The 14,852-nt window shown below is 60.4% G+C and overlaps 1 protein-coding gene across 1 annotated transcript in view; it reads right to left on the bottom strand.

Annotated features, from left to right (window-relative positions):
- The window catches only part of DNAH17 (dynein axonemal heavy chain 17), an 86,840-nt gene that overhangs the window by 53,114 nt on the left and 18,874 nt on the right, over positions 1 to 14,852 (bottom strand). Inside the window, exons 18-29 of the mRNA XM_071219274.1 lie at positions 14,544 to 14,726; positions 11,725 to 11,979; positions 10,764 to 10,933; positions 9,979 to 10,201; positions 8,345 to 8,461; positions 8,168 to 8,254; positions 6,832 to 6,984; positions 3,390 to 3,638; positions 2,204 to 2,326; positions 853 to 1,200; positions 662 to 753; positions 153 to 279 (exon numbers count right to left, since the gene is read on the bottom strand). Of these exons, the coding sequence (XP_071075375.1) occupies positions 153 to 279; positions 662 to 753; positions 853 to 1,200; positions 2,204 to 2,326; positions 3,390 to 3,638; positions 6,832 to 6,984; positions 8,168 to 8,254; positions 8,345 to 8,461; positions 9,979 to 10,201; positions 10,764 to 10,933; positions 11,725 to 11,979; positions 14,544 to 14,726 (2,127 nt within the window). The remainder of the gene's footprint in view (positions 1 to 152; positions 280 to 661; positions 754 to 852; positions 1,201 to 2,203; positions 2,327 to 3,389; positions 3,639 to 6,831; positions 6,985 to 8,167; positions 8,255 to 8,344; positions 8,462 to 9,978; positions 10,202 to 10,763; positions 10,934 to 11,724; positions 11,980 to 14,543; positions 14,727 to 14,852) is intronic.

A 14,852-nucleotide genomic window follows, 5' to 3' on the forward strand; every position in this document is an offset into this window, starting at 1 on the left:
GCTGGGCCCCAGGGGGTTCTGGTGGGGATGACCTCATGGAGGTGATCCAGGGACACCGGGGACGCTTCTGCACAATCCCAGGGCTACCCAGACTCAGTGAGCACGGAGCCCACCTGGGGTGGGCCTGTCCTTCAGAGTGGCGGACCGCCTACCTCCACGGGGTCATTTCCGTTGGAGAGGATGTCCAGGAGGTCAGCCGAGGACACAAAGTAGAACCTTGGAAAAGCCAGTCTTTTGGTCTCCAAGTATTCAGCCAAGGCCTTTTCGCACACGGCCAACCTAGGGGGAGGGGGGACGAGGCCGTTGAGGCCCAGGGCGCAGAGGGGCCTCTTCCAGGCCAGCTTGGCATGTGGACTGGGAGCCAGAGACACCCAGTCTGCTGTTCACGGCCCAGGCTTGATTCTGCCCCTCAACCAGCTGGGCCCACCCTCCGCCAGCCCCAGGCCCCGTGGGCGGGCGTCCCCGGTGGGAGGGAGCGCAGTTTAACCCGTACGGTTGTTGCTGCCTCCCTCGCGGCCGGCGTGGCGGATGTGGCCGGGGCACACCGGCTCCTGGGGCAGGGCGTGGGAACCCGTGACCGGGGGTGTTTTTGCCTCGTCCCGGCCAGCACCCGGGCTCCTGCGCTACGCTGTCCCTGGTCCAGCCAGACGTGCACACCCACCTCTTCTTCAGGGCCTCAAGTTTGTTGTAGAGACCGGGCTTGTTGGTGGCCTCCACCACATTGGGCGTTTTCACTGCGTCTTCCATCAAGGCCTGGGGACAGAAGGGGACCGTCAAGGTGTCAGGAGCACTGCTTCTCCAGCACAGCCATCTCTGGAACTGCCCAGGTGGGAGCGAGGCGGCCGCGCTGACCTTGAACTCCTTGTCGATATCGTCGAAGCGCTGGGAGTCCTCCGGCAGCTGGGCGCGGATGTCCTCGGAGCCAACGAAGATGCTCTCCAGGTGGCCCCAGGTCCTCTGGACCTCGAACCAGATGGCGATGACCGAGTCTGCGGTGGACAGCTTCTGCTGCCAGCTCGTCACCTCCTTCAGGAAGTGGGACAGGTACTTGGACATCATCAGGTTCTGCAGCTGCACCTGGTTGTCCTCCAGAGTCTCCACCAGCACCTCGTCGGACTTGAGCATCATGATGCCCGTCCGCGGGTGCGGCTCGTGCTCGAACTCCATGGTGGTCCAGGTGCTGTCCAGCGCCTTCAGCACCTGCGGGGAAGGGGAGGCGGGGCAGTGAGCGCCGGGCACGAGGCACCGGGAAGGGCCAGCGTGTCCTGGGACTTGGAAAAAGCGCCTCTTTAAGAAAGCCAAAGTGTCCATGAGCAGTACTCACGACGACGGCCAAAAGGCGGAAACAACCAAAATGTCCACCAGCAGATGATGGAGAGACACAGTGTGGCCCATCTGCGCACTGGAATATTACACAGCCGTGAAAAGGGACGCGGGTCTGACACACGCTACTGTGTGGGTGGACCTCCCGAACATGATGCCAAGGGGAAGGAGGCAGGCACAAAGGCCACAAATTGCGGGAGACGCCCTGAGCAGACAAAGCTACAGAGGCTGGAGTGGGGGTGGGCGTGGTCAAGGGCGTAGGTTTCTTTTCTGTGATCGTGAAATGCCCTAAAATTGACTCGTCGTCACACGTAATGGTTTTGCACATCTGTGACCGCGCTAAAAAGCATTGCATCGTCCACTTTACATGGGCGAAGGGTATGGTATGTGAGTTACAGCTAAATAAAGCAGGTTAAAAAAAAAAAGCCAAAATGTGACAATTCAAACTCTCACAACAGTTAGGTGCGGAGGGGTCTGGATTGCAAAGGAACCCTCCAGGTGTCCCTGAGGGCTCATTAACGGCCCAGGCATGGTTGAGAGCCAGTCCTCCCTCCCACCGCCCCCCCACGGCCTGGGCCCACGGGAGAGGCCAGCAGGACACAGGCTGAGGGGCTGCAGGACAGGAGGGAGCACCGGGCGCTTTGAAACGTGCAGGCTGCTCTGGGCGGGAGGCGGAGCCACTGCAGGAACTGTTTTTTTTTTTTTTTTTTTCCCGGTGATCAAGTCTGGAGATATTTGACAAGATTTCTGCCGTGGGTCCAGAAAAGGCCCAGGAAACCTGCCTTTCGTGTTCAGTGGGCGCTAGTCCCCCGTGAAGCGAGAGGCGCACCAGCTTCGGCATCGCCCAGACGAGACACATGTCGCCGTGAGCAAAGGGTACCTTCTCCATCCCGGACTCCTTCACTGCCTTGTCCACAATGTTTCGGACCTCGTCCTCGTACTTGTGCAGGTTCAGCTGCAGCAGGTCCGCCAGGGTGGTGTCCTCCGACATCTGGAACTTCACCTGGGCGGGGAAAGCAGGCGCGTCCCGCACATGGCCACCTGCACTCCAACGAGGACGCCCTTGTCCCTCACGGAGAGGCAGGTCAGGGAGTGCTGGTCAGTGCTTCCCCCGGCCCCGCCTTTCCTCCCCGCAGAGCCGCGACATGGTAGAACTCTCCGGCAGCGGGTTGAATGCTGCCCCCCCAACTCATGCCCCCCCCCCCCACTGGACCTCAGCATGCAGCCTTATTTGGACATGAGGTCTTTGCAGATGGGAAGGATCGTGGGGTGACATCATCCTGCCTGACTGTGTCTTACAGGAGAATGGAGAGGGGTCTGAAACTCGGCAGGAGGCCTGTGACCGCGAGGCAGAGATGCAGCTCAGCGTCTCTCCTGGGGCCCTGCATGGCCCTCCCCCGGGCTCCCTCTGCTCGTCTTGGTCTCTACCCCGAGGCCCAGGCCACACTGCGCACGCTCCTCCCTCCCCCTGAAGGGACGGCCTCCTCCCAACAACCAGAATCATCGAGGAACATCCAGCCCATGCGGCGCCCCCAGCGGGACCGCATGGGCCGTGGGTTCTTTCTCTGCTTCCCTGAGAGCAGGGCCACGTTTTCTCTCCTTGTATCCCTGGCATCTACGTGGGGGCTCTTCCAGGGGGCTGTGGGACACAGCTTTGCTCAATGTTAGCTGGTAGGGGGAGTGTTCCCACCGGCCTTCTGGGGGGTTAAGGCCAGGACCCCCTGCTAGGAGATGTCCTTGGGAAGATCTGGGCACCGGGATGGGGCCCTGGAGGGCACAGGGGACCCAGGAGCTGTTCATCCCCCCAAACTTCCTGAGTGCGGTGGGCACACAGCCTACAGGCAGCACTGGCTACACATTTGGTCAGACCCGGCCGAAGTGACGGTGGTGGGGCCCTTTGTCAAAACATTCAGAATCTCAAGATGGTGACCGGAGAACGCTCAGCGCAGCGCAGGCTGCTCGGAGCCTGGAGCCCACGTGCGCGTGAAGCCTCCTGGTCCACACAGGCCTGGGGCGGCTGGCCCCCAGCCCCACACACTCAGCGGAGCGGCCCGGGTCGGCGGTACCTGGGTGGCCTGCATCAGCTGTTGCCAGTGGCGGTCCCGGATGGCGGGGTTCTGCAGCTCGCTCACGGCGCGCAGGGACGTGATCATGTTCTTCACCGTGTTGTCCAGCCCCACGAAGGCGTCCCAGGTGCGCATCTCCTTGTCCAGGGACCTCACGTCCTTGGCGAACTTCTTGCAGTCGATATCCATCTGCTCCACGTTGATGTTCTTCCACTTGGTGGTCTTCCAGTCGTCAATGCTGGTGTTGACCTGGGCCGGGGGAGCCACTCAGGACGGCACCGGGCTGCCCACCCCGCCCCCCGCTGCCCGCTCCCGCCTCCATCGCTCCTGCAGGGCGAGCGCCACCGGGGGGTGATTTAGAACTAGTAACAGAGGTCGGTCAAGTGGGACGGGAGAACAAGCTCGCTGTAAAGACACAACTTAAAAGATAAAAAAAAGTCAAACTTTGAAGGCTGCAACTAGAAGGCTGGCATTTTAAATATGTTCTGGCAGAAAACCAGGACACAGAAGGCGCGGACTACACGTTCAACCACCGTGGGGCCTGACGCACGCAGAACCTTCGGCCTGGGGAGGGCGGGACGTGCTTTTCCCCCTCCAGCGCTGTGGAACATCCAGCGCGCGAAACCCCACCCCGCGCCGCACAGCGAGCCCGAGCAAATTAGAAACAGTTGCAGTCACAGAGTGCGCGCTCTGACCGTATGGAAGCGAACCAGAAACCCGTGGTAGAAAGGCAACAGGAAACCTCCCAAACGTCCAGAAATTAAAAACACACTTCTAAATAATCCAAGGCTCAAGAGGAAACCTCGAGGGAAATTAAAAAAAAAACAACAACAACCCATAGAACTGAAGGAAATATCAAAACAGGCAGGACACAGCTAACGCAGAGATGTAAATTTTACAATGCTGAGTGTTTTCGCTGGAAAAGATGAAAAGCCTCAAATCGATAAAAATCAAGTCAAGAAACTAAAGACAGAGCAAAATAAACCCACAGCAAATAGAAGGAAGGAAATAGTAGAGATAGGGCCAGACGCCAATGAAGACAAAACTAGTAAAACAGTAGAGAAAAAGCATGAAATACAAAAGCTGGTTCTTTGGAAAATCAATGAAATTTGCCATTTATGACACCCAGTCCCGCTGACAGAGGAGCGGAGGGAAGGCGTGGATTGGCGATATCTGGGGGCGCCCCTGGAGAGGGCGACAAGGGGGAGCCATGACGACTTCACCCTCATAAACCCCACGGCGCAGAGAAAGGGACCAGCTCCTCGAAAGCCACATGTTCTCCAACTCGCCGCCAGGCTGTTCGCACAGTGGGGACAGGCAACTGGAGCGGGCTGTGCCCACTACAGAAATTGAATCTAGAACTGAAAATCTCCCAAAAGAAAAATCTCCAGGCCCCAGTGGCTTCCCTGAAAACTTTATCAAACATTTCAAGGAGAACAAACACCAATTTTACACAATCTCTCCGAGAAAATGGAAGACGAGAACATCTGTCAGTTCATGTGATGAGTCTGGCATCACCCGGCACCAAAGACCAAAGACGTCACAAGACAACTACAGAGCAAACCTCTCGTGAACTCACGTACAAAATGCTCAACAGACGATTAGCAAGCTGAATCTCGTGACACCTGGAAAGAACCATAAGCCACGATCAGATGGGGTTTATCCCGACAGTCAAAAATCAGTCGACGTCATCCACCATATCAGAGAAGAAAACTCATACAATCACATCAGAAAAACGTTTGACAAAATCCAATGCCCATTCACGATAAAAACTCAAAAACATAGGAAGAGAGAACTTCCTCAGCTTGAAAATGTATAGCCAGGCACCCTACTTAGTGGTGAAATACTTTCTCTAAGACAGAGAACAAGGCAAGGGCACCTGTTCTCATCACTCTTACCCACACGGTACTGAAGTTCTAGCTACTTCAATAAGGCAAGAAAATAAATACAAGACACGCAGCTGGAAAGGAAGGAGATAATAGACCTTATTTTCTGTGTAGAAAATCCCTAAAGAATCTATTTTAAAAAACACTCCTAAAACTACTGAGTGAAATCAGCAAGGTCACAGGACACGAAGCCGACACGCGAAACTCCGTCGTATTTGTACACACCAACAAACGTGTGAAAACCAAACTGAAAGCTCAGCACCACGCACAATCACATCAAGAAAGAAAAAAGAGGAATATTTAGATCTGCACCTAACAGCACCTGCGTAGGGTCTGCACGCTGAAGCCAGTAACTGAGAGGGATCGAAGGAGACCCAGGTAAGTGGAGAGACACGCCGCGTTCGGGGACTGGAAGACTCAGTGCGGTAAGGAAGTCAGTTTTCCCCGGAATAATCTACAGGTCTAGCGCAAGCCCTACAGAAATCCCAACAAGGTCTTTTTTTGTAGGTACAACAAGCTTATTCTATAGCTTTTATGGGGAAGCACAAGTCCCGGAAGTAGCCAAGCCATTGGAAAGAGAAGAGTGAAGTGGCAGGAATCACTCACTCTGCCCGCTATCCGGCCTTGCAGACGGAAGGCTCGGCAACAAGACCGCAGGGTCGCGGAGCGCCAGGCGCGACCAGTGGGGGAGGGCAGGGAACCCACGCACAGCTCCACACGAACGGGCGCAACCGGTTCTTGATAACGGCATGGAAGCAACTCAGCGGAGGGAGACTGGCCTTCCCAGCAAAGGGTGATGGCCCCACAGACATCCCTGGGCGGAGAAATGAACCTCAGCCGACACCTCACCCCTCTCACAAAGGTTGCCTCACCGTGGATCACGGACTTAAATGGGAAACACGGCCCAGTAAAACTTTTAAGAAAAAGGCATGGGAGAAATCTTTAGACAGTAGACAAAGGGTTCTCCGATTTGACACAGAAGGCACCACCCGTGCAAAGCACTGATAGGCTGGGTGCCGTCAACACGAGGAGCTTTTCGCTCCTCAGAAGGCCCCGTCCAGGGAGGAGTGGGCCAGCTCCAGACTGGAAGGAGCTGCGTGCCAACACAGAGCTGGCCAGGGACGAGCTGCTAGACTATATAAAGCAACTGCAGAACGCAAGAGCAAAAAACCAAAACCCAGTTAGAAAACGGGCCGGTCGTGTGCAGCTCACAGAAGAGCAGGTACAGGCGTCACAGGAGCCGGGAAGAGAGGCGCCCCCACCCGTCCGTAGGAAACGCTGATGAAAGCCACAGGGGTCTTCCTTTCGGACAGACCGGGCGTTCCTTATTTGAAAACACTTTAAAAGAGGTGAGTTGTGAGGGAGGCTGAGGGGAGGAGAGGAGGAAGGCGGGAGGAGAGAGGCCGTGGAACGTTAGACGCATCTTGGGTCCTTCGAGCGCCTCCATCGAAGACCAGGAAACCCGGGGCTGCATTTCCTCCATGGAGGCCCCTCTCCTGGGGGGCCGCCAGCAGTGTCCCACCCACCTGCATCCTGGGGTTTGCTGTGCGGCTCACCATGACAATCATGTCCCAGAGCTCCTTCAGCAGGCGGACCTCTTTGTGACAAGCCTTGAGCTGCTTGTAGTCCGGGACGGCGACCTCAAACAGGCTGCCCGACTTGCACAGCGCCTCCATGACCCCCTCCATGGCCGCGATGCTCCTTTGTTGCTGGGCGGGTGAGAAAGGGGGTGAGCAGGGCTGCCTGCCCCTACGGGGGCTTCTGCCCTTCCCTCTGCCGCAAGCTCGCTCCCCTCCAACCCTCTTCCACAGGGCTACGGTGACGATGACGACGATGGCAAACTTCCCGGGGTGGGGGGCAGCACCCACCCCGTCCCCCCTCCCAAGGCCCCCCGGCTTCCGCTCTTATGGGAAGGCGGTCTGTCTTTGCGAGTCGGGCCTGAGGACCGGCTTTTCATGGACGTGGTATGAATTCCAAATTTCCTCCTGAGATTTCCTGATTTCCCAGAGTCTTCACCACTTTTATGCTACATGAATTTTTTCATCTTATAGGTAATGCTTGCTTGCTTTGAAAATTAGAAAAATCTAGATAAGCAAAGAGGAGGTCAAAGAAGAGCCACCTCAAACCCCTTGACCGAGCGTGGACCGCTGGGCAGGCGTGGGTACAGAGGCGGGCCCCCACCAGGCCGCATGCACCCCAGACAGAGCACACCTGGGCGCTCTCCACCTCCAGCCCGGGCCCCGTGCAGACGCCCTCTGGGGTCCAAGGAGGGATTGGCCCGTTGGCACTGTGGCTTGAGGAACCGGAGGTTAGGCCACGGACAAAGGGTAGGACCTTGACCTTTGGAAATGGTGGGCTTGAAGCTAAGCAAGCGAAAGAGCAGAGGCTTGGGGGCTGGTAAGCATGGGGAGACCCTGGGGGAGATCTTGGGGCTCCCTGTGCTCGTGGCACCTCGGGGTGAGGTGGAGGGGTGGACTGGGCCGGCTGCTGGGAGCAGAGGCATCTGCAGGCCCGGTGTGCTCCCGGGGCTCCCCGCCAGCCCTAAGGAGCCCGTGGGGCCCGGGCTTGAGGGGTGCCAGGCCCAGGGCTGCGGAACTTGCATGGCGGACGCTGACCATGGACTTGACGGTGGGAACAGAGCAGGGCAAGGGTGAGGCTTTGTCACTGGTGGTGCGTGGCGGGCCAGGGACAAGAAGGCACTAGGGGCGATGGGCGAGTGCTGAGCCTGGGGACAGGAAACTGCTGCATGTGAACGGGGTTGGGGACCTAGGACCTGCGGCACAGAGGGGGGTGGCAGGGTGGGTTTGTGGGACATTCAGGCGGGTGTGTGTCAGCTGCCGGCCTGTAGCGGGTTCCCAGAGTCACTGCCCAGCTTGGCCTGGAGCCCGTTACCTTGTTCAGGGACCTGTAGGGGTCAGGGTCACTGAAGGCGAACGGGGCCTCCTGCCTGAACCTCTCCCTGAACTCGTGCTGCTTGAGCTGCAGGAGAGCCACGCAGAGACGTCACACGCCTGCCCCCCCACGCTGCAGCCGCTCCGCCCAGGGCCCCGCCCCCGGGGGCCGAGGGACCTCGAACTGCTGGCACTTCCTCCTCAGGATGTTGACCTCGTTGGCCTGGAGGGGAGCCACGTTCTGCTTCACCTGGAGGGCCAGCTTCTTGGTGTTGGTCCACTGCTCCGGCAGCTCCTATGGCGGCAGAGGCCAGGACGGCTCCTTTCTCTGCTCCTTTTCAAACTTTCTCTTGTGAAGTAATTACAGACCCCTTGGGGGGGCGGCACCCATGGCTCGCGGAGTCCCAAGTGCCTCCCCACCTCCCGGGGGCGGCTTCTGCATGGCCACGGCTCGGTGGCCACATGAGGTGACGGCAGCGGTGCATTTCTGTTATCCAGGTGACCCGGGTCCGTGTGTGCACGTGTGCACACACACGTGTGTTAGGCATGGGTGCGCGCACACGTGTGTGCCGTGTGCTGGTGTAGTCCTGGGCAATTTCATCCCACGTGTAGATTCCTGTAGCCACCACCAACTGCTGAATGTGAACGGTCCCCACACAGAGCTGTCCCCGTGAAGAAAGCTGTCGCCTGTGTCACCTCTGTACCTGCACCCGCCGCACCCTGTCCCTGGGCAGTCACCACCCTGTCCTCCATTTCCCTAATGTCACCGATTCAGGAATGGCTTTACCAATCAGAGTAACTTTTGTATTTTCTGGGTCCTTCATACCTGGGCAGACACAGTATATTAACAACAACAACAAAAAAACCCCAGCCTGCAAATGCTTTGCCCACAAATGGCCGTGGTTTCACTTTCCTCTGTGACTGACCTGCGGTCTCCGTCGGCAGGGGCACCTCTAATGCCAGCTATCACCCTGCTCCCCACACCCCAAGCCCACCTTGTCCATGGCCCCAGCGCCCCTGGCAACCGGCCACACACACTTTTAGTCCTCAGCAAGGGTGGCCCTGAGCCTTCCGGCTCCTCCCCGCTTTGCCCACAGTCTGGTCCCCCCTCGGCTGGGGGGTATTGGGCACTGGGCAGGGTCGGTGCCGACAGCAGGGGAGCAGGTCTGTGTGACTGGACACAGAGCTGGGCACAGAGCGGGGAGAGGGCGGGGAGGCCACCAGATCTGGGGGGAGACTGACACCCGGGGCAGGGTCTTCAGGGCCGGTGTTCTCTGTGCTCCCCACCGCCCCCGCCCCGCCGGCCCGCCGCCTACAGGCTGAGCTGGCTGCGAAGTGCTGCGGGGTCTGCCCTTGCGCATGGAGGCCGGAGCTGGCCTGGGGCCTGCTGGGCTGGACGCCCCCGGAACAGCTGCCCCGCTGCCCTTCGGAGTGGGGGCCGTGCCCCCTGGCCCCCCTGCCCTGTCCTAATCTCTGCATGGCCTCTGCTGACCCCAGTCTCTGTCCACTGAGCCTCACACCGGGGCTGACCCAGCACTCAGGAGGAGGGGTAGGATAGGGAGGCATTTTCAACCCAAGGAAACAGCAACAAACAGGAAATCTGGTCTGCCTCTGAGGCCACCTCGCTGTGCACGGGGATCCATGCCTGGAAGAGGAGGTCCCGCCCGCAGGCCCACGTGGGAGGCCTTGTCCCCAGTGACCACAGCCCTCTCCTCCAGCCACGGCCAAGGCTCCCGGCTTCCTCCCTCCCCGGGACGCCCGAGGCTCTGGGCCCCCCACCCCCAGACACACGGCAGGCCTGGAGCTGTGCACCTGCAGCTTCAGGAGCGTCTCCTCTGGCATCTCCTCCCCGTACGTCTTCAGCAGCTCGATGGTTTGCTTCAGGGGCTCAAACATGGTGTCGGTTGCCACCTGCCTCTCCTTGACCTTCATCAGATGCCCCATCATCTGCACGAGGCCGTCATAATCCCCTTCCTTGAGCGGCATCGTCAAGCCAGTCCTGGCGACTTTCATGAAGGCTTCCAGGTCATCGAGGCTAAGGGGCCAGAGAACAGCCTGTGACAGGGGCCCCCCACGGGGGAGGGCCGCGGCCATCGAGGCGGTGGGCTGAGGGACAGCGTCTGCCTTAGGGCACCTGCCGTCGCCCCGCGCCCCCCAGCTCCCCTCTCACTGATGGGCAAAGCCCAGGGTGAGGCCGAATCTGAGAGGCCCCTGCTGGCCCTCTGGTGGCCTTTGGCTTAATGACACTCCCTCATCACCCTGGCCGCCGTCCCCTGGCAGTCAGCTGTACCTGCACGGTCACAGGTGCCTTCATCACACGTCAGGCCTCCCTGCCAGGCTCTAGGGCCCTAGGGGTTTCCGCAGCACCTGGCGCTCGACGCTGTGTGTCCATTACACGGGGTGGGGGGGGGGGGAAGCAGGGCGCTCCCTTGTGGCCATGTGACCCCTCCTGCTGGGGGCCACCTCTGGCGGGGCCGGGGGACTCTAAGCTGGAGCTGGACCTTCACCCCCTCGCCTGCCCTGGGGGAGGCGCTGGACGACACCGCGCACTTCTGTGGAAGGTCGTGTGCGATGTCCCCCCGGGGGTGGGCGCCCACCTGCTGATGACGTGGTTGCTCAGGTGGCGCTTGAACATGAGGCTCCAGCGCTTGATGGTGTTGAGCAGGGCCTGCTTGAAGGGCCGGCAGTCACACTGCAGCCAGCCGTGGAACACCTTGGTGCTCTCCCGCCTGGACACCTCCTCGTACAGCTTCTCGTAGGAGTCGATCTGGGGGTCACTGTCCCTGTCACCCGCCTGGCCGCCTGGCGGGGACGGGGCCCCGACCATGTGCGCTCTTCTCCCACCAGCACCCGGGGCCCTCGGCACCCCGCCATGTATCCTGGTGGTGGGGTCACGTGCAAGGCAGGCTCCCCAGGACACCGCTGCGGAAGGGGCCACCCAGCCCTCTCTCGAAAGCCACCAGCCGGTCCCACCTCATGTGGCAAAGTGCGCCCACCCGGGCACCCCGCTGCGGGCAGGTTGCTTCCGCTCACGGGGGGTGGGGGCCTCTCTCACTGCGGAGCCACAAAAAGGCGGAGGTTTCCGAGCTCGCTGTGTTTCTTCCTGTCTGCATTCCTGAAACTCTGGCCTCTGGGGTCTTGCTGACCCAGACTGTCCCTGTCCTGGTCACCCAGGGCCAGGTGCCAGGACACTCAGGGTGGCCCCACCCCCAGAGCCCACTGCAAGGATTCGGGCGGGCCAAGCCTAAGCCCGCCTGCCCTGGCTTACCCTCTCCTTCCCGCAGAAGCCACGATGGAGGTGCCTGCCCATGATGTCCTGACCCCTCCGCCTCCTGACCGACCCTGGTGCACCCACGTGGCCCTGCAGGGCCTGGCACACCCGCTTTGGGAACTGGGAGTCACACACTGTTTTTCCAATGGCCACTGTCCCCTGGTCTGTTGGCCTCCGTGGACCACGGTGATAATAAAACCCACCTCGTTCCGCATCCATCCCCAGCACCCTCCCCGGGGGGGAGGGGGGTGGTTGGAGGTGAGGGAGGGGGCGGGGCTCCCACGCACCTGTTGCTGGAACTGCGCCAGGGTGGGCGGCGTCCTGGGGCCCACCTCCTCCACTCGCGTGTCCAGGTCCTCCGGGCTAACGGCGTGGCCGTGGATGAGGAAGTTCCGCATGGACTCCTGGAGGTCGTCCACCCAGAGGTAGGAGTACTTCTCGAAGGAGTCCTGGTACTCCTCCGCCTCCTTCAGGGCACTGAGCACTATGCTCGACGTCTCCTCCCGCATCTCGATGAGGTCGGCCATGTCCTCCAGGTCCGACTGCGAGGGAAGGGAGGGGCGCCGCTGACGACCGCCACGCCTGAGGCCAGGACCTGCACGGGACTGCCCCCGCCCAGGGGAGGGTCTCCCTGCTGGTGGAAGGGCCACCGACCTCTCAAGTTGGGACATGGGGACTTTCAGTGACGTGCAAGCTTCTCCCTCAGGAAGATACGCCAAATGTGACTTTTGCTCAGAGAACCCAGGATGACGGGCCGCCAGGGATGTAGACGGAGTTCACGCGGAGGGTGCAGCCCAGGGGTGGGGTCACCCAGGAGTCACAGAAATGAGGCATCGGGACTCTGGCCCTTGCGTTCAGATGTGGGGGGGAGGAGGGTGGGGGGAACGCTCTCTGCGAGCTGACAGAGGAGCAGGCAAGGTGTGGGCGCTGAGGCCCCTCGTGGGGAGGGGGCCGGCGTGGGGGGAACTGGAAGGAGTCTCCTGGGCTGGAGCTGGATCTTTCTGGTCTCAAGTGACAAAACCTGGGCCAAACTGGTGTCCACAAAGAGACAGCTATTGGCTCACGAGAACCCCAAGGCGGGGCGTGGGCAGGTCTTAATAATATTTTTTTAAGATTTCATTGACTTATTTATTTGTAGAGAGAGGGGAACAGAGAAAGAGAGAGAAAGAGAAACATTAACGTGAGAGAGAAACATGGTGGCTTCTTGTACACATCCCTGTAGGGACCGGACGGACCCAAAACCCAGGCCTGTGCCCCAACCGGGCATCGAACCAGAGGCCTTTCGCTTTGCCGGGCGCCACTCAAGCTACTGAGCCTCACTGGTCAGGGCTTAATCATGGTTTTTATTTTCTGTATCTTAAGATGGTTGGACATCTTAAAGAGTCTTGCTTGCCGAGGAGAGGCCGCCTCCCCCAGAGCGAGCCAGTTCCGAGAGAGCAAAGGGGCGGGAGGCGGGGACACCTTCCAGTGCCAACCCACCTGCCCCAGCCCGCCGCCCTCACCACCTGGGGTCAGGCAACAGCAGACAGCCCTAACCCGAAGGGTCCCTTTCTCCTGTTTCCCTTTCCCGCAGACCCCAGGAAGGCCCCGCCCTCTCCTCTCTCCAGCCTCCACCCCCTGAGTGCCCACTAAGCCGGTGGCTTCCCCGCGGCCCAGCGTGGCCTCCGCGCCTCTCCTTCCTAGGAGACTGTGAGTAATGTGAAACGCTTCTTTCAGCCACGTTAACCTCTCCGTGTCACTCAGTCGCCTCCACAAATCGTGTCGCTCGTGGGCACAAAGGAGATGGGGGGACCCCGCGGACTGGGGTGCAGCTTGACCACCAGGACCACGCCCTGCTTCCCTCTGTCCTCCCCTGGGACACCCGCTGTGCCCGCTGCAGCACCTGCGGAGGTGCATGCTGGCAGGGTCCGGAGCGCCAGCCAGCCAGCCGGCCGGGAGCTGGGCCCCGCGTCCGTGCCTGAGCTGACCACCAGCGGCCGACTCTACTCTGAACTCCGGACAGCACACGCTCGGGCCAGACCGGGCGCCTTTTCATGGCTCAGAAACCTGAACGCCGTTTTCCTTGCCTGGAAGTCCCCTCTCCCCTTCCCGACTCAGCTCCCAGCAGCCCCTCTGCGACGCCACCTTTGACCTTGACGGGCAGTCCCTCTGTGTCCTCGCCTCGCTGCAGACGCACGCTGGCACATGCAGGCACACGTGTACACATGCACTCACGCACACACGTCCGCATCTCTCTCTCTCCCTAACAGCACAGAGCGCCTCGCTGTAGATACTTGTTATTGTGGACGCCGTGCGCATTGCCGGAAATTTCAAACAACATAGACAGACATGGAGAGCAAAGCCCCACCCCGCTGGCCTGAGGCAGGCGTGCTAACGGCTGAGAGGGCATCCCCAGAAAGACAGATTCTTGTTTGTTTCGGTGCAGGAGATCGCACTCCAAACATTCTTCCACAGCTCAACACACACGTAGTAACGTGCCGCGAGCACCGCTCCAGCCCTGGCCCCCGCCTGCGGCTCATCCAGAAGCCCTCCTGTGGACAGGCCAGAACCTGCTGATCAACTCCGCTCCGAGGGACACGGGTCTTTTCCAACTTGTGTTTTATGTCATCCAGACGATGCTAGACAGACGCTCCCCCGGGGGAGCTGAGCTCCCTGGCCTGTCACACGCCCACAACCCGATCTGACTGCGCATTGCTTACGGGCGGCATCTCGAGCCCACGGATGCGGGAGCCGGGGAGGTACGTGTGGCGAAATGCCCGGTGTGGACTGTCTCAGAGCGCACGTTACGGAAGGGAGGGAAACACCAGGAGCGGGGAGGGGAACACTCTAGGTGTCCTGTGGGGGTGGGCAGGCGTCGGGGACTGAAAGCCAGGCCCAGGGAGGAGAAGCCGCTTTGGGAGGCAGCACGAGATTGCGGGAGTAGGGAGAGAGAGCCCGTCTGTCGTCCTGGGGACAGAAACCCCTGGGCCCGGGTCACATTCCAAGCCACCATCACTTCAAATGTCGATAACCAGGCACTGCTGGGCCCAGAAGGCCACTCCGAACCAGGAATGAGACCAGAGCCCAAGCAGGCAAGGCGGGTGGGCCGCAGGGAGCCCCGACTGACCTTGTAGTTCAGCCTGCCCTTGGCCAGCCGGGGGATGAGCTTGGCAGCGTTGTAGATGTCGTTGATGAGGCTCTCAATGAGCGCCAGGAAGCCGTGCTCCTCGCCCACCTCCAGGGACGGGTGGAAGGTCATCCCCTCCTCGCCCAGCTCCATGTGGATCTCAAACAGCGGCGCGATGCCCTCCTGCAACAGCGGTCACGGGGTCGGGGCCCTGCCTTCGGGGGAACCGGCCTCGATGCCCCGCACTCACGGTGGGCTCCACCGGGTGGAGGGCTAAGTCCCTTGGGCCCGGTGGCCCCTGGAGCGAGT

The sequence above is a fragment of the Desmodus rotundus genome, chromosome 9 (assembly GCF_022682495.2).
Source record: "Desmodus rotundus isolate HL8 chromosome 9, HLdesRot8A.1, whole genome shotgun sequence".
Classification (NCBI taxonomy): domain Eukaryota; kingdom Metazoa; phylum Chordata; class Mammalia; order Chiroptera; family Phyllostomidae; genus Desmodus; species Desmodus rotundus.